Source organism: Drosophila yakuba, chromosome 2L, assembly GCF_016746365.2.
Source record: "Drosophila yakuba strain Tai18E2 chromosome 2L, Prin_Dyak_Tai18E2_2.1, whole genome shotgun sequence".
Classification (NCBI taxonomy): domain Eukaryota; kingdom Metazoa; phylum Arthropoda; class Insecta; order Diptera; family Drosophilidae; genus Drosophila; species Drosophila yakuba.
In genome coordinates, this window is record NC_052527.2 from 6,611,669 (window position 1) to 6,635,334 (window position 23,666).

A 23,666-nucleotide genomic window follows, 5' to 3' on the forward strand; every position below is an offset into this window, starting at 1 on the left:
TAAAAGGAATTTAACCTAATGGAGAACAAGCATTAATAGTTAGCAGTTTCATTTGATACCGTGTTTGCGCAGCACTTGTGCACATGAAATTGCTATTGAACCGGACTCAGTTCCTCCTTTTGGCCCTAACCGATTCCCTTGGCCACTGGAATTGCACAAACATGTTTTCCGTGGCTGGAAATGTCTGAAGCTGATGCAACAGGAGCATTTGCTTGATGAGAGCAAGGAGAAGGAGCCAAGTGCCTGCCGGAAACGTGATGCTTGCCAGACTTCTACGTGTCTGCAGGATGGCAAGAAGCTATGTCTTCCAGGACTCCAGATTTGTTTAGCTCCCAAAGAAAAATGCTGAATGGCTTTAACTTTTCTCTTTAAAGTTTATTATCTAAAATCTTTGTAACATTATATGTTAATACATAGGAACTAATTGGTTATATAATCTTAAAGTAAAATCAGATCCTGAGGACGTAGCACGCTCAGACCTCCACGGCCCTGCGGTCCATCAGTGTGTCGAGAATCTTGTCCATGTGCTCGCTGCAGTTGGCCAGGCACACATCCGCATACTCGCTGAGGAAGTACATGAAGCTCTCGAGCTGCTCCATCGAGCAGCCGCGGAAGCCATCGTCGCGTCCAATATTGTCGATGGCCCGGATGATGGAGCGCAGCTTGTGGCCATACTGCGGCGTATTGCGGCAGTGCTCCAGCGAGGAGTCCGCCAGATTGGCGGGCTTGGCGTAGCTGCGAATGCGCTGCTCCACACTGCGAAGTTTGGACTGCTGCTGCTTGAGTGTCTGCATCATTTGTGGCACGGACATGGCTGGTGTGGCGACAGCAGTCGGAGGTGCCTTGGCGAACAGCTCGTCCAGGGGAACCGCCTCGTAGTCCAGGGAGAAGAGGTCAGGTGAGAAGGACAGCCGGCCACTGTTGTTGCCGAAGCTATCGGATTCGAACTCCGTCTGATCCAGGTCGCTGGTCTTGATCGCCTGGTTGGCAGTGATGCTGCTGTTGGGCCAGGAGTACTTGCTGCGCCCCTCCAGGCCATTGCTGGCACCCGCCTGCAGACCCACCAGCATGCTGTAGCTGCTCTCGATCGAATACTTCTGGGTGGTGGGCCAGAACTCCGGCACGCTGCTGAATTCGATGTGGTCCACGCCGAAGCGCAAATCCGACTGCTCTCCGTTGAGAAATGCGAACAGCCGTTCGATCTTCTCGCCGGACATCAGTTTGCCGCTGAAGGGCACGGCGAGATCTCCGCTGGCGAACCAGTAGTGGGAGCAGCCCTTCACACTGGGCGGACGCTCGGGCAGCGATTGGCGCATGGATTCGGAGCTCGCAGCTCCGCGAGTGAACTTGTGACCGTCGATGCCAAAGGCCAGGTCACGAGTCTCCCAGCTTTTCTGCGTGAAGATCTCGTAGAGCAGACGCAGGCGTTCCGGGCTGTTCTTGAAGATTTCCAGCGAGACAGTGAAGTCGCCCGAGGTGATCCAGAATATGGAGTGCGCCTTGCTGGTCGGACTTTCATCCTGGGAGTTGTCAATCTCGACTGTCGGGGCATTGGCGAAGAACTCCCGCTCGCTGCACGGCGTGGAGGGTGTGCTGGAGGTGGCGTCCAGGTCGAGCGGATGATCCTCCCGAATTACTTGCATGGCCAGGGAACTGCGGCGAGGTCGCTCCTGGATGAGAATCGGACTGAACAGTTGCTGCTGCGCCGGACTGGAAGCGTGGCGTCCTTTGACGGGTGTTGAGAAGCCGCAGGGCTTCGAGTCCGTGCCTCCCACCGAGGATCGGCGTATGGGACTGTTGTCCATGGGATCGTTCGAGCACGTCTCAAAGCCCTGATCCACGAAACTGTCCCGCATGGCTTGCACCAGGGATTGCCTTGGTGTCTGACTGGGAGACTGATCGCTGTCCGCATTCGGCGAGGGCGATGACATCACGGTGAGTGTGTACGCCGACTTGATCTTCCGGGGCGAGTTCATGTGACGCATCAGTGACTTGTCCAGCTCGATGAAACTTTGCTCGGGCAGTGGAAGTGAAAGTGGGTTACAGGTGGATCCGGACTTCTTTTTGCCTGCTGCTGCAAGCGGCGGCTTGTAATCGGAATCGGAGTCCGTTGACGTTATGGCCGTGGCCTCGACAATGGAGTTCTCCTTCTTCCAGGTGAGAGTGCGGCGCATCTTCTTCTTGCGTGGCGGACGCTGGGGCTTGGCGAAATCGAATTCACCTGACTGCACGTCATCCTTTGGCGTGTCGGGCTGGGATTCGTCGCTGGTTATCTGTGAGAGAAAGTTAAGCACAATGAGTCCACATTCTTGCATCCACTTGTTAAAGATATCACTTACCTTGGGCAGAGTAGACAACCCGGATTCACTTTCCTCAGCCTCGGATTGCTTGCAGCTGGATGCACTGGAGGTGACCTGGCTTAGACTGGGTCGTGGAGCCGGCACTGGCGGTGCCTGGCGCTTAATGCGTCTCGGTGTGACTGGGACTACCGGATCCTCAGCCGTATCCACCTCCTTCTTTTCCTCGACTTGTGCCACCTTCTTGGACTCGTTATCCAGCTCCAATTTGGCAATGGCCTCCTCCAGAAGCCGTTCGACCGCGGACTTTTGCCTCACATCCTCCGGAGCAGCGGTGCTCGGCTCGAGCAGCGGCTGCTCCAGAAGCTCACCCTCCTCGGTGGCTATCTCGATGGTCTGCTGACCGTTAGACACACTCGTAATGTCGAACTGCACCCCATTCTCCGAGCTGAGCCAACTGTAGAACAGGGTCTCGAGGTGTTCGTTCTGAAAAAACATTTGGTTATCCGCACCGGAGCGCTCCTGCCGAGTGCGTCGGATCTTCTTGGGTGGCGCATAGGCCTCCGTTGGCATGGCGGTGCGAATTGCGTCGAGGTTTCGCTTTTGGGATGGCTCTCGGGCATGCTCATCGCTCTGGCGGTCCAGGCAACGGCGTGGTCGTGCCAGTGGAGCTCTGCGCTCCGGACTTGGCTTGAGGATCACGGTCAGGGTGCTCACATGGAGCTGGGAGGGGCTTGTCTCCGTTTTGCTCTCAGCCGACTTGGGGGGAGAGACACCACCGGGCCGCGGTGGCGATACCGGCTCCAGGATGCACTTCGCCTCCAGCTCCTGGGCGAGATGCTTGACACTGGCTTGCCGTTCAGCCACCACCTCGCCTCGGGCCACCTGCTTGTTCACCTTCTCCTTGAGATCCGCGGCATGGGCATTGAACTTGGGATGCTTGGCTGCCATGTCGCCGATGAACTTGTTGAACAGCAGCGCCTTGTCCTTGACGCTCAGCTCGCGGAAAACTTCCTCGGCCACCAGGCAGGGTCCATGCACTGGCGACTCTATGGGCGACACCAGGCGATTCTGGACCTTGACCTCCGGCGACAACTCATTTTGCAGCTGAACATACTGCGGTTCCTCCGTGCGTCGCATTACCTGGCTGATCTTCGAGTTAAAGAGCTGGGCCATCTCCTTGACCTTCATGGGCAGCGAGGCGGATGCCTTTCTGGAACCCTGGTAGGCAGAGCGTGGCGTCTCCATCTCCGGCAGCTGTTCGTACTTCTGCTTGAGCTCGCTGATCTTGAGGTGACCACTGCCAACCTTTGGCTTGGGCGGCGTGACCGGATCCGTCTGGAGGGCAAACTTGGCAATGGTGCTGGCCACTTTGCCCGTGGTTGCGGCTGTCTTGGTGGTGCCCAAGACCTTTGTTGGCGTCACAGGTACCTCTTCGTCGAAGTACTTCATCAGATTCTCGATACTGGACAGGTCCAGGTCGGTAACCTGCACTCGGCGCGGACTCGCAAACGAGTTTTGGTGCTCCAGCGCTGTCAGGAAGCGGTCGTCGTCCAGCGAGGAAATCTCGAAGAGCTCCTCCCGGGTCATCGTAGCACGGAGCAGGCCACAGGCGGTGCTGGCATCTCCAAAGCGGCAGGAGCGACGACGTTCCTCGATCTCGGCGTTCAGCTGCAGTAGCTCGCTGAGATCCTCACTGTTCATGGCTGCGGTGTCCACCACCATCTGGTTGTGCTTGGACGAGCTGTTTGGCGTGGAATTGGTCAGGACCATTGTTGGATTAGTTTGCTGTCTGGTTGTTGACGTTAGACGTTTCAGTTTGTAACTGTGGCTTTCTGGCATTTTACTTATGGTTTATATACAATGAACAGGTAAAATATGAACTGCGTGCAAATTTTATTGCCCACCCAATACCTCCGATTTTCCTTAATCCACCTACCAGCGATCAGGTAAGATTAACAGCCACAGCTGTCGTATCGATGGATTTTCCTCGCGCTAACCGTTATTTAATTATTTTCGCGAACCTTTTCGCTATAAATAAATCCAGGTGACCTGAAACAAGGAAAACAGGTAGGAAATATTAGGGCTGTGCAATAGATTCCTGACTCAGAAGATGAAAAGTTCTAGAAAGATGGTAGATCCATGGGTTCACTCAAACGACAGCTGGACGGAAAGTCCTTAAAATTTAAATTCCAATTATTAGTGCAGTAACTCAGCGAAATCAACTCCCAACATCATCATCATACTGCAGGCGAACGAATTTCCACGGAAAATGCGAGACTTAACAAGACCCAGGCGAATTGCAGCCACAATAAAAATCACACACTGAAAATTCTTCAGCTGACTATTGCTGCAATTTTAAGAGGAAAAACGAACCGAATTCAAGAACCCCAGGGACAAGCACAACTTTGCTTGCAGTTTGCCACAAAGTGACTTTCACACCGACGGGGCAGTAAAATGAAATCGGGGGCTGAGATTTGTGGGGCTCAGGTGGCATAATAGAGGCATGATGAGGTACAGAACTTGATGAGAAGTTCCTTCAAGAGATATATCTCCCAAATGCAGCATATTAACGATTTTTCTTGAATTCAAAGTTTTTATTCGTTTTTATTAGCCTTTAGAAAAACGTAATGATGATTTTTATCACAAAGCTGAAAGTTTTTAGAAAGGAAGGGTATACGTGCTGACACATAACCCTTCTTTATGCTTCATGGAATAGCCTTGGATATATAGATATAAAATCGCAAAGCATTATAAACACTTACTTAGTTAAAGATTTGCATATTGAATAACGTTCTACTTTAGGCAGTATACAAGACAGAATTTAACACGCACAATTTATTTTTATTAAACAAATTACAAATTATTTTTGTAAACTGAAGACCACGGAAAAGCGTGGTCATTTGCGCCAAATAAAATACATTTAGATCGGTTTCTGCCGGCTTTACGGCATTCTACAGCTGATAACAGAGCCAATCACCACGAATCAAGAATCAGCTGGTGGAGCAGCATCAAAGCTCAGTGCTTTTTAAACCGTAATCCTAACTTAACTCCAAATGAGCAACAAGAAGATGGATGGAAGAAAATTAAACTCACACTCGAGATAGGTAAGTTAATACGACAGCATAGTGTTTCGTTACTATACTGATGAGTATATTATGCAAAACTGCTTACAGCTAAATTGCCTGTCTATCGCAAATGGATTTGTACCTTGTTGGGTGTCTGAATAAATTGCTATTTATGCCAAAAGAGGCACAACAAAATCGTTCAAATAGTCAGTAGTTGGTCAGCTGGCAAATACCCCAAAATGACAAACAAAGCAATCCCCGAAATTCCATTTGACGCTGAAAAACATTTACAAACATTGTGGTCGCCAGCAGGAGCAGCTAAAATTCAGTGGATGCTTTATGATAAACTCATGTGGCTGGCGTTCCATGGCCATGGACACAGTGGTTCCACTTGCTAAGTAGCCACCGCTTCTGTCGGCGACACCGGAACGCGTGTATGTATGTATATTTGGTTTCCGATTTTGGGGTATGCAATTTTCGAAAATCTGAGCGGGGGGCATGGCATTATCGGTGCGGGTTAATTAGGCACTGTCAGTGCAGTATTGTTGGTAATTATTTCATTGCCGCAAAATCCGTTTACTCGCATAACATGCCCACAATCGTGCTGAATGACGATGCGCGACTTGTAATTTCATCAGCTCTATAAGTCTGTCTGTCAGTCAGTTTGTCTCTCTGTCTGCCTTCCAGTGCGCCGCCTTTGCTGGCGAATCAATCAATTCCGCTGGTGCACGTGACATGGAACCCCGAGTGCCGGCCGAGACCGCCGAGACCGCCGGAATCCGGGGGTCAAGGAACGGACCTCAGCCGAGCGGAGCAACGCCACGGCGTGGCGATCAGAAGCAGCGAGTTTGTTGCTGGCTTCCGACTCACACCACACATCACACACCACACACCGCACCATGCGCAATTCGCCGCTCCGATTGCGTCACTTTCGTCGCTTTCCGCGTTCCGCTGGCCAAGCGGTTTATTTTAAAACTAATTATAAGGCAGCCCAAATATAATGCACAGTCGCTTTGGATTACATGAATGAATGAAATCCAGCACTGATAAGCCGCTCGATGGATAGACGGACTGGACTGGAGGTCTGGGGCTGGCTTTATCGCAGTAGCCCATAGTCAGCATAATGCAACTGAGTTGTTTGGATGAGCTCTGCTGGAATTCAGACTGCTAAAGATCTTATGCTTATCCTATACATTTAGCTGACTCGGAAATAGACGATAAAATAATGTGAAACATACCAAATTGGAACCGCAGCATATTGATTTAGATGTCTGAGGCATCATGCCCATTCGGATGGGTATTTCACATGAGTAGTTTGCGTCTCGAGGCATTCGTTCTTTATCGCCGAATCAATTCAAGCCCCCGATTCGAGTCCATTTGTGTGCCAAAGACAAACAGACAGTCCGCCGGCCATTCATCGAAAGCGACCACGTTGCGGGGCAAACCGCTGTTTGACACGCGGCTCACGCGCTATCTTCCCGGCAGGTTGTTAATGGCCCATTAATGCGGTTGCCAGGCGAACCCGACCGCTTGCCACGCCCCTTCTAGCCTCTGGACCCACGCGGCGTATGAGCGATGTGCGCGACGACCTTCAACAAGTTGCACTGTGCAACATTTTGCGGCGACCGACTTGTGGGTCTGGGAATCGAAATCGAAGTCGGCTGCCGACTCTCTGCGCAGGATGGGTGTTAATTAGCAAATAAATAAAAGCACGCCGCGTAACACATACGCACCGTGGGCCAGCAAGCAAAATCTAAAGAGTAAACCAGCCAAAGTTCAAGGTGCACAAAACAGAGTCGAAACATTTTGTACTTTTTAAAAGGTTCTCTGGCTCACACTGTTGAATATTTTCAGTGAAGCCCCCAATTTGGAAAGCTGTGTGTGAGTTAGCCCACTTTCTTCTGCCTGCCTGACAGCAAACATCCTGGAAGGGCATCTACTGCTCACCGATGTCTTGTCTATCACGTGGCACACGTAATTGAAAATTAACTCAGTCCGTGTCGGAAAATCCGCCCGACAGATGCGAACCGCATACGCAATTTGCTAAGCATAGAAGTTTATTCACAATACTTGGGTTCCTAATTAAAGCTATACACCGACTAGCAGTGGAAGTCAACGGCTCTGGGTATCTGGGTACCTCACCAGAAGGGGCACTGCTCCGCGCTGGTCATTCCAGAGCCAACGTGGCACCCAAACACCTCTGCGAACTGCGGCACCTGGCCGAGGGCGTAGTTGAGCCGCTGGCTGCCGGAGTCGTGGTACTGGTCACCCTCATCGCCGCAGAAGAAGTGGGCAAACTGGAGGAAGTACAGCCGCCCGTTGCCCGACCGGGTTAGCCAGTCGCCGCCGTAGGTCTGCAGGGCCAGCCGGGAACCGCTGACGTCCGAGGTGCGCTCGTTCAGCATTACGGCGCTGCTGTTCAGGCATCCAACAGCGCCGTTGTAGAGCTCCACCACGCCCAACTGGTCACTGAAGTTGCGCAGATTACCCCGCGCATCGTAGTCCACCAGGTCCGTGTCCAAGGCGTGCATGATCTCGTGGCCCAGGGTGTTGGCCAGGTCGCCGTACAGCAGCGCTGGCCAGAAGTTGGCGTCGAAGAAGGGTCGCCTCACGTAGGAGTACGGCACAAAGATGATGTTGCCCAGGCAGTAGAAGTACGGCGTGGCATCGATGTTGTCCGGAAACTCGGGCGTGTGCATATTGAAGCTGTACCAGATGTCCCGCTCCTCCTGGTCCGTGCTGCTTTCCAGATCGGCGACGAGCGTGTAGTAGTACAGCAGGCTGTTCAGGTGATTCTCGTAGAAGTCGCTACCCACGCTCCACCGCCGGTCGCTGTTCCAGTAGAACTGCTCCGAAACGTTGGGCGGCAGATTGCCCACATTGATGCGCATCTGGTGCACCTTTGCCTGCAGCGAGTTCACCAGTTCCTGGCTTAGATTGAAGACGTTGTGCTCCACCCGCAGCTCCAGCTGGCTCTGCAGCTGCTGGAAGACGCTGTGGATGACAAGCTCATCGGCGTGACGCCGCCGGGCGTAGAAACTTCTCTCATACACATAGTTCATCGGCAGGTAAACGGAGCGGCGCATGTGGCGAATGCAGCTCCTTCCCCGGGACCTCTGGCCCGTCCTCCAGGTGGCCAGCGGGTTGTGCGGCAGCTCCAGCAGGTGGCTGAGGAACCTTGCCAGGCTGTATCGATTGAGCAGGAGAGTATCCGCCGTATTGAGGTACTCCACAAGCCCCTTGATGGCGTCCAAGTCGTCCACCTGGAAGACATGATTTCCGGCCACTGTTCTGCCCAGTTGCGTCCTCAGCGCCTCGTCCCAATGCAGTGCCGGCACCGCCGTCCGAATCTGCTCCAGACTGTAATTCCGGAAGGTATCGTCCGCCGAATGGGGCTTCGCCAGTCGGACCAAGTTCTGCTCGAGACCTTTGAACTGCTCCTGCAGCTGGTGGAGTGGGGGCCAGGAGGAGCCATCCTGACTCAGCGCATCATAGATGTCCTCCGTGAGAGTGAGGTTAAGGTGGTGATTGTGCGGCTGCAGAAAGATCATGTGATGGGTGGCGTTGTACCAACGCACCTCCACTTGGACGTAGTGGCCGTGGTAGCCGTACCGCCCAAGAGCCGCCAGCAGGTGCATCCAGTGCATGGAGTTCAAGGAGGCGAGCAGTTCGCGGTCCAGTAGCTCGATGTACCGCCGCAGGTCGGGCTTTTCCAGGACAATGCATGACTGGTAATGGGCCAACACCTTGGCGTACATGGGGTATCCGTACTCCGGGGCACTGGGATTCCTAAGCAGTTGGAGGAACAGGTCCTCGTACTGGCGGTTGATCTGCGATTCGCTGATCATCGTGGCTGTGGTGTGGCTTCCATGCCTCGCACGCCATTTCCCGCAGGCGTAGGCATAGAAGTCCTCGCAGGGATTCTGTTCGCTGTCCACGTAGGACATCAGGGTATCGATGTGCTGCTCATTGATTGTGGAATTACACTCTCCGAGGTACGGACAACTCTGTTCAGGATCGGGAGATTGGGAGACCGGCACACTCGAACCGCAGGTGGCACTGCCCAGCAGGAGGAGGGCAGTCCACAGATTTCGCACCATTGCTCCTTGGAATTTCTATATCGTGCAATGGAATAGCTGATCTTTCCGCGCGTTTGCTTCACTTCGGCGAGATTCATAAGCTGCACCTGTACTGCGGCGCCATAAAAAGTTCTTGTCTCTGGTGCTTAGATACGATCATTTCAAAGTAAAGCTGCTGATTGTATTCTAACCCGACGAGTTCTGCGATTTCGATTTTAGAGTCCGAATCCGATTTATCGATGCTTCAGGACGGGTGTTGCGCGTTTGCCGCTTGCTCAAATTCAACTAAAATCTCGTTTCACGCGGTTTCGATTTTATGTACATATATTCCGTATGTCGTATGCCGTATGCCGTATTTCGCATTTGAGCTCTCTCATCGCCGCTACACCAAATATTACCCACACTACCCCACTTGCGGGGTTTCTTCCGACGACTGTGCTTGTAGAATTCTTGCAGCTCGGCTCTTTTTGCTTGGTTAGCTTATCAGCGATTTAAATACGTTTTTTCTTTTCGGCATTTGAGCAGGGGTCTTATCTACAAAGTCTACGACAAGACAGTATACTAAATCATTTTGTAAACCTAATTTCGTAGTCGTGTTTTTAACATTAGCGAACATAATTTCTCATCATTATAATATGTGGCTTAAGATGATCATTTCTGATAAATTATATATATATTATATTAGCAAAAATGCCCAAACCCAGCCATTTATTCTCCGGTTATTCCGGCAATTTTCTTATTTTTCACAAGAAACTAGATTGATTCATTAATGCCGTCAATGGATGCAACACCGTTTAATCAATAGAAGCTCATTTTTACAACAGTAATATTGTAATCTTAATATAGCATCCAATTGGTTAAAGAAAGAGCTTCCAACCTAATCAAGTATACAGACGGAATTCGGTGGATTTACTCGGGTTGTGATCCCAATCAATTCGAGTCTATAGGCCTTTAAAAAATGAGGCGCAAATTGTTCGCAAAAAATTGTTATCTTTTGGGAAGCTGTACCTCAAATTTCACGTACATATTAAAGAGCTTATTACGTTTTTTTTTTTTTAATGAATCAGCAAATACCGGCTTTTCATGGGCAACTTATAAGGTTGTCCGAAGTAATTATGTAAGTGTAATGTAAAAATTCTAAAAACTGAAAAACAACGTTTATGTTTAGTTCCGTTCCGGTTACAGATTTCGGTTCTAAATGTTTTCCCTGCCCAAATGGCAACCACCCTAAAAGTATGCAGCACTTTTTGTTTGGCAATAATTTGCATTTTTTAGGGCCCTTTGTCTAAATTGGTGGTAATAAAACTTATTTATTTTCTATTTTATCGATAGATTAAATCTAAGCTTTGTTGTTATTTTTTGCTGCTTTTAAAGTGCTTACCTAATTTGATACATATGTTAATATTTAGTACTTGTAATGCATATATGTTACACCTAATCACTGCATTGAAATCCCTCACTCACTTTGCATTGATTAATTAAAATTAATTAAATTGCAATTAAGCATAAAGAAATGACGGAGCACTCGTTTATAAATCCATTAGCGGGTCAGTAAAAATTTCATAAAATTGATTAATAAATTTAATGCTTGTGTCACACTTAAACAGGTGAAAAACCTTGTTATTAATCGGGCGACCGAATGCAAATTTATTGGAAATGCTTTAAATTTGTTTATGCAGCTAGCGCCAAAGATAATGATATTGAGAGGGGAGGGGGGGGGGGGATCGGTGGTTGGCAGGCCGTGTGTGTCAAAGAGAAAATCAGGCGAAATTATTTATATTAAAAATTTTACGTTTTCGGCACATACATATATGGCAAACCTACGAAAACAAGAGAGAGTGCGGCCAAAGCGTCATAAAGTATAAAGCGAAATATGCAATTTAATTTATTAATTTATTAACAAGCGCGCCAAACGAAAATTAATCTCTCCATCCCCCGCCAAAGAGACTCGAGAAGAATGCCAGTCGTTAACGGTTCAATGGCAACGCAGCACTTCCGCAGCTCCAACGGCACAAACATCCCCATCCCCATCCCTTCCAACCCCATCCCTATCCCCATACCCATCCCCATCCCCATCCCCATCCCCATCCCCATCCCCTCCAGAGTTCCAGTGGCGGCTTTGACCGCTTCACTGCATCGCCGCAAAAGTCGGAGGACGGACCACAGTGGCGCCTCGATGAATTACAGGTTTCATTTTTCAAGAGTGCTGGCCAGGAAAGCTGTATTTCCATACACTCGTATCGCTCTTTGCGGAGATAAGAGGCGGCATTTGTTGTAAAAACGCTTTCTTTGATCTTGGAGCTTGTCACTTTTAAAGAGAATTTAATATAATTTTATTTATTTTTATAGTCAATGTTATTTTATCGAACAATGTACTTGTAGTTCAGACATTGCTTTCAATGTAAGTAAAGGTGGCATAATATTATGCAAAAAGCTCAACTTTTGTAGTGTGAGAAACAGAGTGCAATATTATTGCTGAAATTGAAATCATAGACCCTAGAGCCCTAGAAGAAATCGAAATTGAAATCGAAATTTTCCGACCAAAGTGACACAAATAATTCAGCATCCGAAAGTAAGCAATCATTTATTGAAATTTGTAGCAGCCAAGCGACGATTTCTGTGGCCAAACGCAATAGTCCTGTAAGGACGAGGATCTGCAATTAACCAGCACACACACACACACACACACACACAAACGTTGGACGGAACAATTTTCGAACGCAGTGCTGTGGCGATTCATAAACGATGGGCTATCGGCGATTTGTATGTTTTGGTCACTTGATTAATATGGCAGCTGTAATCAGGACTCCACTGAGTGTATGTGTGTGTGCTGGTGTGATGGTGTGTGCGATTGACTAGGATGCGCCTGTGTGCACTGATTGCAGGATATGAGCAAACAACAGTGGCACGCCAGACCGGATGCGTGGCAACCATTTCAATATTTCGGCGCGTGCTCGAGAGCAGCTCAAGTTGCAGCCGTTTTAATTGCCGCCCAAAAAAGGCTGTCCCCGGAAATTTTTTATGCTCGACACTTGCCATCTGCTCGTTTGCATATTTCCGCGGGGCCCAAATAACGCGCCACAATTTTAATTAGTTTTAACCAGCGCCCAAAATAAAAGAAGCCGACAGCAGCGACCAAAGTCACGCAGCCTGCTGATGATAATGTCTCGCCGCAGCACTTTAAAATTCCGTTGAAGAGCCGGATGTTGGATGTCGAATGTCGAATGTCGGAGGAAACCGAGGAATCGAAGGCAGCGAGGGGAGCAGTGCCGCGGGGTCATCTATCTAAGAGCAAATATGTGCGGCAAAAACAACATGAACCAATACTGAACCAATACTCGGCAGCACAAACTCAACGCCCAGGCATAAACATATCCGTGATGGCCGTTCGCTCCATGTTGGCAAACATGTGAAACGGCAACGTCGTCAGCGTTGATTATTGTCAAACAGAGGACGAAGAAAAACGAAGGACAGTTGTAGACAGCATCAACAACAAGATCTTGGTACCCAAAAGCCAAAGGGAACAAGCTACGGCCTAGAAGATACCTCATACGAACTTCAAATGGAATGTATCTATAAAAATTAGATAAGGATAACTTATTGGTTTCTAAGAAAACGTAATATAGAATTGGTTCACTTGAGAAAAGGATGACAATTCTACTGGGTATCATCAATATTGCTATTCTCCTTGTGCTGCAGGTGTGCCTAGACCCAACTCGACAATATGGCAGCTGATTTTCTAGATACCATACCATCCCATGTAGCATACGTTGCTGCTGTCCGTCGACTTGCAGCCCACCGGATGAACCGCCTAAGCAGAGACACACGGACACGGACACCCAACGGTCACGGGGCACTTTAACTGGCTCTTAAAGCCAAACGATGTGAAGACCCTGCCTGCACCAACTGCAGATCCCAACTCCCCGGCACATTCACACATCCACACATCCACACATCCCCACATCCAAACATCCACCACACATGTGCGACCTGCCAGGCGGAGGCAGGCCTGGTGAACGAACCTCGGCGCTCCGCCCGATATCTTGAAGCGTTTTATCGCCAAAGCCCCTCTCACTGTGGCTTTTATTTGTCAAACAAAGTATTTTTATTGGCTTTTTAGGAAGCCCTGCTCCAACTGCTCAACTGACAGGGATGGTCGTCCTGTAAGGATGATGCTCCTGGAGCGGGCAGTGGAGGCGAGCGCGTGCTCCTTGTCTGCTAAATACTCGACACTTGGTATGTGATTGAAATAATGCCGGGCGATAATCCGTGCCTTATTAAACGCTCCTCACATCGGCAGTCACAGTCACTGCTGGATTTGGGTCTGGCAGGTGTCTGGATATGGGCTCACACATGTGCTCAAATGGGTTTGTGGACTTGTGGGCCCAGAACTTAATGTAAATCTATTGCTGCGACACATTGACAGACATTCGATTTTCATCATCTTACCTTTTGCTTATCAACCTATCAAGCATCCTTGGTTCACGTAAATTGTCCACTTCTTTGGCTTTACAAGAGAGGTTGGGGGCATTTTCTTAGGTTTACGATGTACGTGGTTTGTGGCTTTAAATTAAAGAAAATTACCTTTGGCCTGAAAATTGTTTGCAATATGGCCAGAAATTAGTATAATAAGAGATACGAAACACCCGGGCGAGGAACAAATCGAATGCAAACAACCAAATTGGGTGGCAGGCTGTAGCGATATGAAAATGCGTTAACATAAAAGCCAGATTCGATTAACTCGTGCGCATACCGCGTAGGGCGGAGATTAGGAACAATACTGAAATCCAATCAGTACCCCCAAATGGGGGGCGGCTGCGAGCCGACATTGAAAATTAGATAATTTACAGCGCTCGGCGGTTACCCCACCGAGAGCAGGGATCCAATAACTCCTATCCCGCTTTCGGGACCACGAAAACCGTGACACACCGCCAAATTTGCCAAATTCGCCGAACGAAGGGGAGCTCGTGAGTTAGGCGTTTGCACACACAGTGCAAATATTAAAATTTTCATTATGGGGGGAAAAGAGAGAACGCCTTCCCGATTTAATTTTTGATTGCTGTCTATAAAAAGTATATAAAAGCATAAAAAATGCACTCAAAACATCACTCATTATTCAATGGACAGAGGTCAGGGCATGTCCACTCAAAAGCTGAACCGTATCAACCCTTCATACAGGAGAACAGGAGAAGTGGCGCCCCACGCACACACGTTTACTGTACTGTATGGACATAGCGCTTTCGGCGATAAAGTTAATTTGCTGATTACAAAGTAACCTTCTTGCCATAATTTATGGGGCCAGGTGATAGGGTGAGGTGAGTCCTGCTATGGTTGGACGCTGTCCTGGTGCATATTCGACCCTATGGAGTGTATAGGTACATTTTTCAGTCTGTCAGTTTAAAGCAAGCTGGTCTATAAGTTACCATTGAAAGCTATTGCAGGTAGTTAGAAAGTGGAAACAGTCAGGAACGACAGTGTCCCAGAAATCCCATTCAACCAAGAAAGGTTGACAGTGCTATTGATCTGCGTAAGAAATTGGTTCTTTCTTCATTAATAACTAAGAACGTTTAAAAAGTAACTCTGTAACACTCTGTGCAACTCTGTTGCACGTAGTGACGAAGCGCACCCTTGTTTAAGTGTAATTGTGCTGCTACCACGATTCAAAGATTACTTTGGATGCTGCAATTCAGCGCAGCATTGTACATAGTTTAAGAAGTTTTTGTGTATGATTTAATAGATGTGTCCAATTCGTACATCAAACATGTTAGGTGTAGTCAGCTGCCTCCTCTAGACAAATTCGGCTCCTTTACAACTGGCTATCTGCAAGGGTACAAGAACAAACAAAGTTCATAAAATGTTTATTTTAAAAGGAATCCAAGAAATGCCATTTCTCTGATACCCGCGCTGTTTGTTCAGTTGATATCCCCGGAGGAAAGTGCCTTCACCTGAACATAACCCCAACCAGCTGGGCTCGGTCTCCTTTACTCCAGTTCAAGATAAAGAAAAAAAAGAAAGCTGCTGTGTGGCGCCTACAAGAAGAACAACCACTGGCGCTAAACTGTTAAAAAATGCAGGCACAAATATTTGTTTCTGGGTTTGTTTGGTTGCTTGTTTGCAAAACTAATGAAATTTTTGCCATATTCGCCGGGCGGTGCCTGACCCCAAAGCATAAAAACATAAAATCTGACCGCAAAAAATTAAAAGGAGACCGCAAAAAACAACCAACGCCACCTTGAAAGTGGGGTAAGGTAAAGAAATCCAAGGCGAAGATGGCCGAGGCCACTGCTGCAAAGGGCCGGGAGTCAGAAGGCAAGTGCCAAAGACAAAGCCAGTGAAACGAAGTCAGAGCGCTCCAGCCAGATTATTATGTCAAGTCACGTTTATGAGCGTAATTTCGACAAGACCCCTTCCAATCTTCCAATCCGGACCCGCTCCGCCAGACGGAGCCACAATCGCCTCAATCGCCCCCAGCTGCACGGAGCATCAGGCATGTCCACATCCCCATCTCCATGCCCATGGTAATCCCCATCCACATTCGCATCCGGAGGACGCTTGTTAAGCGGCGAACGCGACATTGCAGCAGTTAAGACACCGCCCGCCGGCATTCAATAAGCCGTTAAAAACTCACTAGGATGGAAGACCCCACCACACAACCACACCCCCACACCACTACACCACCACACCACCACACCACCACACCACTACAACACCCACAAACAGATATATTTGAAAGTCTGCTCAGCCACTTTAGTGCCCTACGAATGTCTGCAAGTCTTATGGCTGTGCTTTAAAAATTATTGCATATTTTCAAATTGGCTTTTATTCCGGAAGTTTCCTCAATCAAAGTGTGATTATCAGCTCGGTGATTAAATGACGGCAATGAAGTCCATGAATCAAACTGGCATTTAGTTTTAGGTTAACGAGCAATTGAAAGGAGAAATACTGAAAAGCTAAGGTCCGACTTTTAATAAACATTCGCATATCAATACATCATAATGCAGAATGCGTTAGATCAGCACCGAAATGATAAGAGAATTGTTACTACCATAAATAACAACACCAAACTGTATAATGTGGCCATGTGATATAATTGGTAATATTTATGATAATTATCACAATTAGTTGTGTGATTAGGAGTCACAATTAGTAGTAAAAATATGGAGTAGCGGCAAAGTTTATTCAGTTATTAACGAGCTACGATGCGATCAGTGTGGATATATGTGGCACTTGTGGGTCCCTTTTTTATTTATTCAACAGAGGTAAATCAGTTACCTTTGAGTTCCTCTATCTTAATTACTCAACAGTTGAATCATTCTACAGAGTTTTCAAAATGCTACCGCTATCAAGAGTGAAGCAAACACGTAAATTTGTAGTTCCACTTCCAAAAGTTATATGCAAATAAGCTTCCATTTTGCAGAAATAAACCTGCACTAGAATTGTTTCACAAAATGTTGCTGGCCTTGCTCGAAGAACACGAATCTAGTCGCAGTACAGAAAACATCCAAGAGCGTAGTTCAGATTTAAATACCACCGGATTGCTGGGAAGACATCGCTCCCAGTGCCCCACTTATCCATCTGCTCATGGAATTTACACCATCCAGGTGTTGCGACTGGAACCCTTTCAGGTGTCCTGCGATGCCGAGATTGCCGGTTCCGGATGGACTGTGATAACCCGGCGCACCAGCAACCAGTTGAACTTCTTCCGCAGCTGGGAGGAGTACAAAACTGGCTTCGGGCAGCTCGATGGTGATTTTTTCATTGGATTGGACAAACTGCACGCCATTACTAAGTCACAGCCCCACGAGTTATACATTCACCTGGAGGACTTTGAGGGACAGACACGATATGCGCATTACGATGAATTCTTTGTCGAAAGCGAAAACAAGTTCTATGCAATGACCAAACTGGGCGAGTTCACCGGCGACGCAGGGGATTCCATGATGCACAACCGCAACCAGAACTTTTCCACCTTCGATAGGGACAATGATGCGTGGCACAAAAACTGCGCCGAGGAGTATTTTGGTCCTTGGTGGCATGTGAACTGCACATACAGGTAGTGATCTCATATGGTTATTGCACATGTTAAGCATTTCATTGTTCCAGTAATCTTTTCGGCGTCTATGTGAATGGAGATGATGCCCAGTACTTTCAGTGGAAGGGGATCGTCTGGCACTCTTGGCGCACTGAGCGCTATTCCTACAAAGTGATGCAAATGATGATTCGACCCAAGTGCCATTGTTCAGGATAGAAAAAGGTTACATTTTGTAATTACACTGCACCTTCCAGCTACTTATTGTAATGATTAAACTTTCAAAAAGGTCAATTTGATTATTAAATAAATTCTCAGATGCAATAACACCATGGAGCCATCTACCATCTGGCAGCTAAAGAGAACCTTTATAGCAAAAACTTAGAGCAATTCTACATAAAATGTATGCGGCAAGAAATATGCACTTAACTTGTGGTATAAGTACAATTCAGCATTTCGAAACTACTTTCGAAACATCGTTTCGATTTCGAAGTGCCTATTCCATGCAATTCATAGAATTTCATAAACTTTAAAAATACTTTCGAAACATAGCTTCGATTTCGAAGTGCTATGAAATTCGGCTTTACGCAATACAAGTAAAATATACGTAACGTATAAGTAACTTATGAGAACCATATGTAAGTAACCGAGATGTAAGTAAAATAAATAACTTCGAAATTTATATCGAAAAATAATGTAGTCGTCGATGTTCTATGTTATTTTCTCAATTATTGTGCAATTTATAGAGGTTTGAGTCGTTGCTGACAGTTGACACGTGTAATGTAAAATATAAGTAAAATTCTACCTTTAGACGTAAGTAACAAATCAAATCAACTTTATTCATTCAATAAACGCTTCCAATAAAATTGTGGCACTTTGTACAGCGCAAAGAATATGAACTCGATGAGGCTGATAATCGAGCAGCCCAAACAAAGCTGGCAAATGCCTCCGAATGACACTAAAATGGAATATGAGATGATATATACACATAGGTAGATCATAATACATAGCATACCAATCAAGTCCACCCAGGTGTAAATCAAGTTGGTCTTGTAGACCAGCATGGAGGGCTTCTTGAAGAAGACGTTGAGCCACATGCTCTCGATGGCGCTGGAATTGGATCGCAGCCAGGGTTGCAGGACACTCTTCCGCATGTCGGTCAGCAGGGAGAGGGACTTGCAGTTGTACAGGCACTCGCAGACCAGGCCGGACTCCTCCCGGTGCACATAGGGATGCTCTCCGGGCTGCTCGAAGTTCTGCAGCAAATGGTTGTGGGACGCCAGGCAGGGCAGATCCTTCAGCCGGCAGGCGGGATAATCGGATGGCGGATAGAACAGATCCACGGAGCAGTTGCAGTACCGCAGCAGGTAGCGCTGCTGGCACTCCGCCTGGCAGTTCTCCAGCATATACTTCTGGCCCTCCAGGGTGAAGAAGTGCTCGCTCTCCTCCTCGTAGTCCATGACGCAGTGCCGCCAGCTGGAGGGCGTGCTCAGGGTGCTCTCGTCATAGTAGTGGTATACCGCTGTAACGGCTACGTTGGTGCGGATGTGGGGCACCACCTCGATGGGAAAACCGAACCACACCGAAGATTCCACCACTGTTAGCTGGCAAAATAAACCAAATTCTAAACCAGCTCCTTTCTTAACGAAAAAGGAACTGATACCTACCCAGAAGCCCTTTAGGCCTGGATTCCCAGGCGCATGATGCGTCTGCCGTTGAAGTAGCCTCAGCAGGAGCCCTGAGTTGATTCCCGTCTCCATGCCACGTCGCCTCTCCAGCTCGTTGAAGGCCAGACAATAGCCGAGGGGCAGGCGACGGGGTCGAAAGAGTTTACAGCAGTCTCTGGGTGCTTTCTGCCAGTGGCAATCTTGAAGGATTTCGTCACATCTCCAGGACATCTCAATCACGATTTGCGTAAAGTTCAGGTGATTGAGTTCATCCAAGGACTCGCCTACGAGCGAATCGAACACGTTGAAGTTGTGAAAACTGAGACCATCATAGGCGGTGAGGATGCGATCAAAGAGTTCCTCTTGCGGCGGCGTGATATTGTATAGCGACTTGATCTCCGGCAGCCGAGACCAGTTCAGACGGTTCTTGTTGCAGATGATGACCACGGGAAAGGCGATGTGGTTGATCGGAGCATGTGCGTTGGCCACGATGGTCTGGAACTGCTTGCTGTGGTAACGCTCGCCCAGCAAATAGCTCACGTGGAACAGAACGGTGCAGGCGCAGATCAGGGCCAGTGACCACAGAACTCTATCAAAGAAATATACGCTATTTTCCGAACTCTATGAGTTGCATTGCCCATCTCACCGCATACGACGTCGCATCGAGGGTAAGAAGAGCAGATACAGTCCATGGATGTGCGATCTGCATATGTAGCTATCGAGCAGCATAGTCCAAGCATTTTGCTTGTCTGATTTCACATTGACTGGCGCCCAAGGAGTTGGGTGCTCAGCTCGCGATTCCTTTCCAGTTGAGCGAACGAACATTTTGACATGAGTCCTTCATGCTGCATCATGGCTTTTATAAACGAGCTCGAAAAGTTTGGGTTATTGTAGTGTATGGAATGCAGCAGGCACTTGGTCGCATAAAATAATCGAAGTCCTCGCTGCTTTGGATGCCAATTAGCTTTTCAATTCAAAAGATTGACCTAATCTTTGAGAGACAGTCCAATAACGATTCTAAAGTAGTTTTACTCATAGAACCAGTTTGCATAAATCCGTTTGAAATGCTCGATAAAGTATCTCAGGGTATTCAAAGGTCGCAACACCATTCTAATCCGTTGATGTGGACTTTTTATCACTGTTTGCAAATCAATTGCGATTGATTGCATTCAATTGAGTTTATTTCGATGCTTATTAGCACCAACCATGACCGTTGGCTGCGAATCAGGTTAGATCTCGTGGGAGTAGGCAATCGATTGACCCGACCTTTGGGTGACAGCCGGGTCAGTCAGTTTGTTATTGGGCTAATAAGGGGCCGGCATGTCAACCGCATTTGGTGAGTTGTCAACGCGCTAAACGGCATCTAATTACCACTGCATTTCAGCACGCATTCCCTTTACATTGGTGGTATAAAACCCAGGCATTCCGCTCAACCAAACTCAGTGAGTCCTGTGCCGACATGACACTGGTTTACTTTCCTCCGTCGAAGCTACAGCAGCAGCAGCAGCAGCAGCAGCAGCAGCAGCAGGAGCAGCGGCCATCCAGATCCAGTCGTCTGGCCCAACAGTTGGCCCAGTCCGCCTGGCAGCTGGCCCTGCGCTTTGGCAAACGGACCACCATCCACGGCCTGGACAGGCTGCTCAGTGCCAAGGCCAGTCGGTGGGAGCGATTCGTCTGGCTGTGCACCTTTGTGAGTGCCTTCCTGGGCGCGGTGTACGTGTGCCTCATCCTCTCCGCCCGCTACAATGCCGCCCACTTCCAGACCGTGGTGGATAGCACTCGGTTTCCGGTCTACCGCATACCCTTCCCAGTCATAACGATCTGCAACCGGAATCGTCTCAACTGGCAGCGCCTGGCCGAGGCGAAGTCCAGGTTCCTGGCCAACGGCAGCGACTCCGCACAGATGGAGCTCTTCGAGCTGATTGTGGGCAGCTATGATGACGCGTACTTTGGCCACTTTCAGTCCTTCGAGCGATTGCGCAACCAGCCGACGGAGCTGCTCAACTACGTCAACTTCAGCCAGGTGGTGGACTTCATGACCTGGCGCTGCAACGAGCTGCTCTCGGACTGCGTGTGGCGCCACCACGCCTACAACTGCTGCGAGATCTTCTCGAAGCGGCGCAGCAAGAACGGCCTGTGCTGGGCGTTCAACACGCTGGAAACGGACGAGGGCAGGCGGATGCAGCTGCTCGATCCCATGTGGCCCTGGCGCACTGGATCGGCGGGTCCCATGAGCGCCCTCTCCGTGCGCGTCCTCATCCAGCCCACGAAGCACTGGCCGGGGCGCAGGGAGACGGGTGCCATGAAGGGCATCGATGTCATGGTAACCGAGCCCTTCGTGTGGCACAACAATCCCTACTTTGTGCCCGCGAACACGGAGACGACCCTGGAGATCGAGCCCGTCATCTACTTCTATGACAACGACACTCGGGGAGTTCGCTCCGACCAGCGCGAGTGCGTTTTCGATGTGAGTGGCTTTCTGTTTAGGAACCAACAGGTTAATTACTTATCCTGCACTTTGGATGCCTAATGCCTCCCAAGGACGAGCACAACAGCAAGGACTTCAAGTCGCTGCAGGGATACGTTTACATGATTGAGAACTGCCAGTCCGAGTGCCAGCAGGAGTACTTGGTGCGCTATTGCAACTGCACCATGGAACTGCTGTTTCCGCCGGGTGAGCTCGCTATCAAACACGTTTCTAAATGACCGATTCATTGGTTCCTTTGGCCAGGTCAATATCGGTCGTGTCGGGCGCAGGATTTGCTCTGCCTCGCTGAGCACAATGGTTAGTACTAGTCTATCTTTACTGAGGAAGAACTTCTATAAACCAACTTGTTTTCAAACGCAGACCTGCTCATCTACTCCCACAATCCCGGCGAGAAGGCGTTCGTGCGCAACAATTTCAAGGGCATGTCCTGCAGGTGCTTCCGCAACTGCTACTCCCTCAACTACATCAACGATGTCCGGCCCGCCTTCCTGCCGCCGGATGTATACGAGAACAACTCCTACGTGGACCTGGATGTGCACTACCGCTTCGAGACCATTATGGTCTATCGCACCAGCCTCGTCTTCGGCTGGGTGGACTTAATGGGTCAGTGCAAGATCTCAAGCAGCTTCTATGGCAGCTTTTTACGTTACTTAACCCGAGTCTTGACCAGTTTCAAAATAAATATGCCCGACATATTAACACTGATATATGTTTGCTTTAGGAACATAGTTGATAATTTCTTCCTAATTAATAGGTAAACATTGTTTTTCTTGCAGTAAGCTTTGGCGGCATAGCCGGTCTGTTTCTTGGCTGCTCCTTAATAAGTGGCATGGAGCTGGCCTACTTCCTGTGCATCGAGGTGCCGGCCTTTGGCGTGGATGGACTGCGTCGGAGGTGGAGGGCTCGACGGCAGATGGATCTGGACAAAACCGTGCCCACACCCACGTTGAACTTCCGACAAACCACGCCCAGTCAGCTGATGGAGAACTACATCATGCAACTGAAGGCTGAAAGGGCGCAACAGCAGAAGGCTAACTTTCAAAACTGGCACCGCATAACGTTTGCTCAAAAGCATTTTACTGGCAAGTGAATCATGCGAACGATTAAAATATTATGTTTCTCAGAAATGATTGTCAAGAAGCCACTTGCAAGCCGACTTTTCATGACTTTTAACAGAACTGTGAACATCTTTTATCAAGCTCACTAATAAAGTACAATTAGAAAATTGTTGACACAAACTTTATTAGGCACTATAAATTCATTGAAAATATTATTATTTATTTTGCAAGATTTTTTTGTAGTGTTTTAATGTATGTTTTGACACACCAAAATTAAAGAGCGTGATAACACAAAAGCTCCGAGGAAATGATTTAATCTATGGTTGGCGTGTGCATGATAAGGTGATGGGCTGGGTTTTAGTCGCTGAGGAAATTTTCATTACCTGTGGTCAGTAGCGGATTAGCATCGATTTCCAAACACCAGCTAAAATATATTATTGTGTTTTTTTAGGATAAGATTGCATTGAATAAGTTCATTAGCTGATGGATTTATAACTGATTTTTGTATCTAGAGCTTAAATATAAATTACATTTTTATATAAAGCTTCTAAATGTAATTAATTATAAAAGGTATCTATTGCTGTTTTGTTTAAAATCAAGTTCTTACTTAATAGTCCCACAAATGTTTTTTAAATTTTATGTATTAAATGTAGACAGTAAAATCTTTAAAAAATGCGATTCAATCATATACAGTGCTATTATTTATTATTATTATTTTTAGTTGATTATTTCGTATGCTCATTTTTCATGTATTGAATGATAATATATAGTTTTCTATAAGATACAAAGTGGGTGATCCGAATTCCCCGCACTGTCCAAATCCGCCCCTGAACCCGTCGACGGTAAACCCCACCGTCATCGCAAGTAAAAACTGAATGAGCACAACTAAATGAGCAGAACTAAGTGAACACATGTATATATATAATTTGGACGACGATTCTATAGTTCTCGTATATTCCAATCCGGATACCTCCAGCACA

The 23,666-nt window shown here is 48.0% G+C and overlaps 5 protein-coding genes and 1 long non-coding RNA gene across 8 annotated transcripts; 3 read left to right on the forward strand and 3 right to left on the reverse strand.

The window, feature by feature from the left end:
- Window positions 1-354: 354 nt before the first annotated feature.
- On the reverse strand, window positions 355-5,180 carry LOC6527102. 2 transcript variants are annotated; one of them, XM_002088159.3, is made up of 4 exons: window positions 5,063-5,180; window positions 4,237-4,349; window positions 2,340-4,041; window positions 355-2,273 (listed from the first exon to the last, which is right to left on the reverse strand). In XM_002088159.3, exons 3-4 carry the CDS (start codon window positions 4,020-4,022, stop codon window positions 474-476), a joined length of 3,483 nt encoding a protein of 1,160 aa, XP_002088195.2. In that variant the 5' UTR covers window positions 4,023-4,041; window positions 4,237-4,349; window positions 5,063-5,180; the 3' UTR covers window positions 355-473. The 2 variants fall into 2 exon arrangements, with proteins under 2 accessions (XP_002088195.2, XP_015053197.1); XM_015197711.3 differs by having other exon boundaries at window positions 2,340-4,349.
- A 138-nt stretch (window positions 5,181-5,318) lies between these two features.
- LOC120320520 lies at window positions 5,319-6,607 on the forward strand. 2 transcript variants are annotated; one of them, XR_005560011.2, is made up of 3 exons: window positions 5,319-5,404; window positions 5,474-5,803; window positions 6,053-6,607. It is a non-coding gene; the product is annotated as an uncharacterized LOC120320520 (long non-coding RNA). The 2 variants fall into 2 exon arrangements; XR_005560012.2 differs by having other exon boundaries at window positions 5,474-5,799.
- A 797-nt stretch (window positions 6,608-7,404) lies between these two features.
- On the reverse strand, window positions 7,405-9,801 carry LOC6527103 (endothelin-converting enzyme 2). The gene has a single exon (XM_002088160.3). It carries the CDS (start codon window positions 9,463-9,465, stop codon window positions 7,504-7,506), a length of 1,962 nt encoding a protein of 653 aa, XP_002088196.1. The 5' UTR covers window positions 9,466-9,801; the 3' UTR covers window positions 7,405-7,503.
- A 6,685-nt stretch (window positions 9,802-16,486) lies between these two features.
- LOC6527104 (techylectin-5B) lies at window positions 16,487-17,967 on the forward strand. The gene is made up of 2 exons (XM_002088161.3): window positions 16,487-17,497; window positions 17,548-17,967. Exons 1-2 carry the CDS (start codon window positions 16,893-16,895, stop codon window positions 17,690-17,692), a joined length of 750 nt encoding a protein of 249 aa, XP_002088197.3. The 5' UTR covers window positions 16,487-16,892; the 3' UTR covers window positions 17,693-17,967.
- A 320-nt stretch (window positions 17,968-18,287) lies between these two features.
- Window positions 18,288-20,178, reverse strand: LOC6527105 (pickpocket protein 19). Its single transcript, XM_039370757.1, has 3 exons — window positions 19,787-20,178; window positions 18,489-19,729; window positions 18,288-18,431 (listed from the first exon to the last, which is right to left on the reverse strand). The coding sequence occupies exons 1-3, from the start codon at window positions 19,963-19,965 to the stop codon at window positions 18,310-18,312; spliced, it is 1,542 nt and encodes a 513-aa protein (XP_039226691.1). The 5' UTR covers window positions 19,966-20,178; the 3' UTR covers window positions 18,288-18,309.
- A 208-nt stretch (window positions 20,179-20,386) lies between these two features.
- Window positions 20,387-22,982, forward strand: LOC6527106 (pickpocket protein 19). The gene is made up of 6 exons (XM_039371408.1): window positions 20,387-20,476; window positions 20,525-21,607; window positions 21,682-21,814; window positions 21,872-21,925; window positions 21,989-22,231; window positions 22,405-22,982. Exons 2-6 carry the CDS (start codon window positions 20,600-20,602, stop codon window positions 22,716-22,718), a joined length of 1,752 nt encoding a protein of 583 aa, XP_039227342.1. The 5' UTR covers window positions 20,387-20,476; window positions 20,525-20,599; the 3' UTR covers window positions 22,719-22,982.
- The last annotated feature ends 684 nt before the right edge of the window (window positions 22,983-23,666 follow it).